General features: G+C 51.8%; 1 protein-coding gene across 1 annotated transcript in view; it reads right to left on the reverse strand.

Moving 5' to 3' along the window:
• Positions 1–1317, reverse strand: part of LOC106816298 (adenylate cyclase type 5-like) — a 173536-nt gene that overhangs the window by 21133 nt on the left and 151086 nt on the right. Inside the window, exon 17 of the mRNA XM_014820883.1 lies at positions 765–963. Coding sequence (XP_014676369.1) covers positions 765–963 — 199 coding nt within the window. The remainder of the gene's footprint in view (positions 1–764; positions 964–1317) is intronic.

Consider the following 1317-nt stretch of genomic DNA (forward strand, 5'->3'; position numbering starts at 1 on the left):
ACACACACACACACACACACACACACACACACACACACACATACACACACACACACACACACACACCCTAACTGTGACGACACACGATTTTCAATTACAACTATGCGCATGGATAATAATAATTATTATTAGCGCCACCACACAAGTCTTACTCAGCATAAACGCACACGGGTCTCTCTTTTGCCTTTCGTCATAGCCACCTCTTAGGTTTCTCCCTCACATATCCACATACCTATGATTCGTACGCCTAGCTTTCGTTTCGGCTCACCTACGATCTCATAAAGTTCTCACATGCTGTCTTTCTTTCTCTATCCCTCCCTCCTTCTCTCCCCCTCTCGTTCCGCGTCTATTTCTCTTCTCATTCGCTTTCTCTATCTGTCTCATCCTCGCGCACCTTCTCTTTCTTTCTCCCTCTTCCTCTCTCAACCTGTCTATGTCTTTCCGTTTCTCTCAATTTCTCGATAGCTCTCACTCTCTCTGTCTTGCGCGCTCTATCTCCCCACCTCTCCCTTCCCCCGTCTTTCCATCTCTCCATCGTTCCACCTCATCTCTCCCCATGTCACTCTTCACACACTGCGTATACTTCTCTCGCCCGCGCTCTTTCCATCTCACTCGCCCCACATAATTCCTCTCGGCCGCGATTTCTCCACCCTCCTATCCCACTTCACATCGCTCTCCCTGCACCTCTCTCTCCATTTCTATCCCTCTCCTTCTCTCTCACGCTCCATGATTCTCCACCCCACCCCCGTGTCGCTCCGCCTTACCTATCCTCATCTTGAAGTTGTTGTACGAGTGCTCGTTGATTATCTTTATCTGTCGGTTCATCTCGAGAGCGAAGTCAGCGACGACGGCGACGCGTTCGGCTATCGGCAGATCCTGGCCCGTCAGCCCGCTCGCACACATGTACGTCGAGCCGATCGTCTTGATCTTCTCGATGCAGGCGAATCTCGGCTGCTGGAGAATCTGTTGTAGTAAGATGAGAGTGAGCGAGGGAGAGAGAGAGAGGGGTGAGGGGGGAAGGGCGAGGAAGAGAAGGGGAGAATCTGTCGTAGTAAGATGAGAGAGTGAGAGAGAGGGGGCGAAGAAGGGAAGGGGAGGATGATTGAGCGACTGGGGGAGAATCTGTCGTAGTAAGATGAGAGTGAGAGAGAGAGGGGGCGAAGAAGGGAAGGGGAGGATGATTGAGCGACTGGGGGAGAATCTGTCGTAGTAAGATGAGAGTGAGAGAGAGAGGGGGCGAAGAAGGGAAGGGGAGGATGATTGAGCGACTGGGGGAGAATCTGTCGTAGTAAGATGAGAGTGAGCGAGAGAGAGAGA

This window comes from Priapulus caudatus, unplaced genomic scaffold, assembly GCF_000485595.1.
Source record: "Priapulus caudatus unplaced genomic scaffold, Priapulus_caudatus-5.0.1 Scaffold31, whole genome shotgun sequence".
Classification (NCBI taxonomy): Eukaryota; Metazoa; Priapulida; class Priapulimorpha; order Priapulimorphida; family Priapulidae; genus Priapulus; species Priapulus caudatus.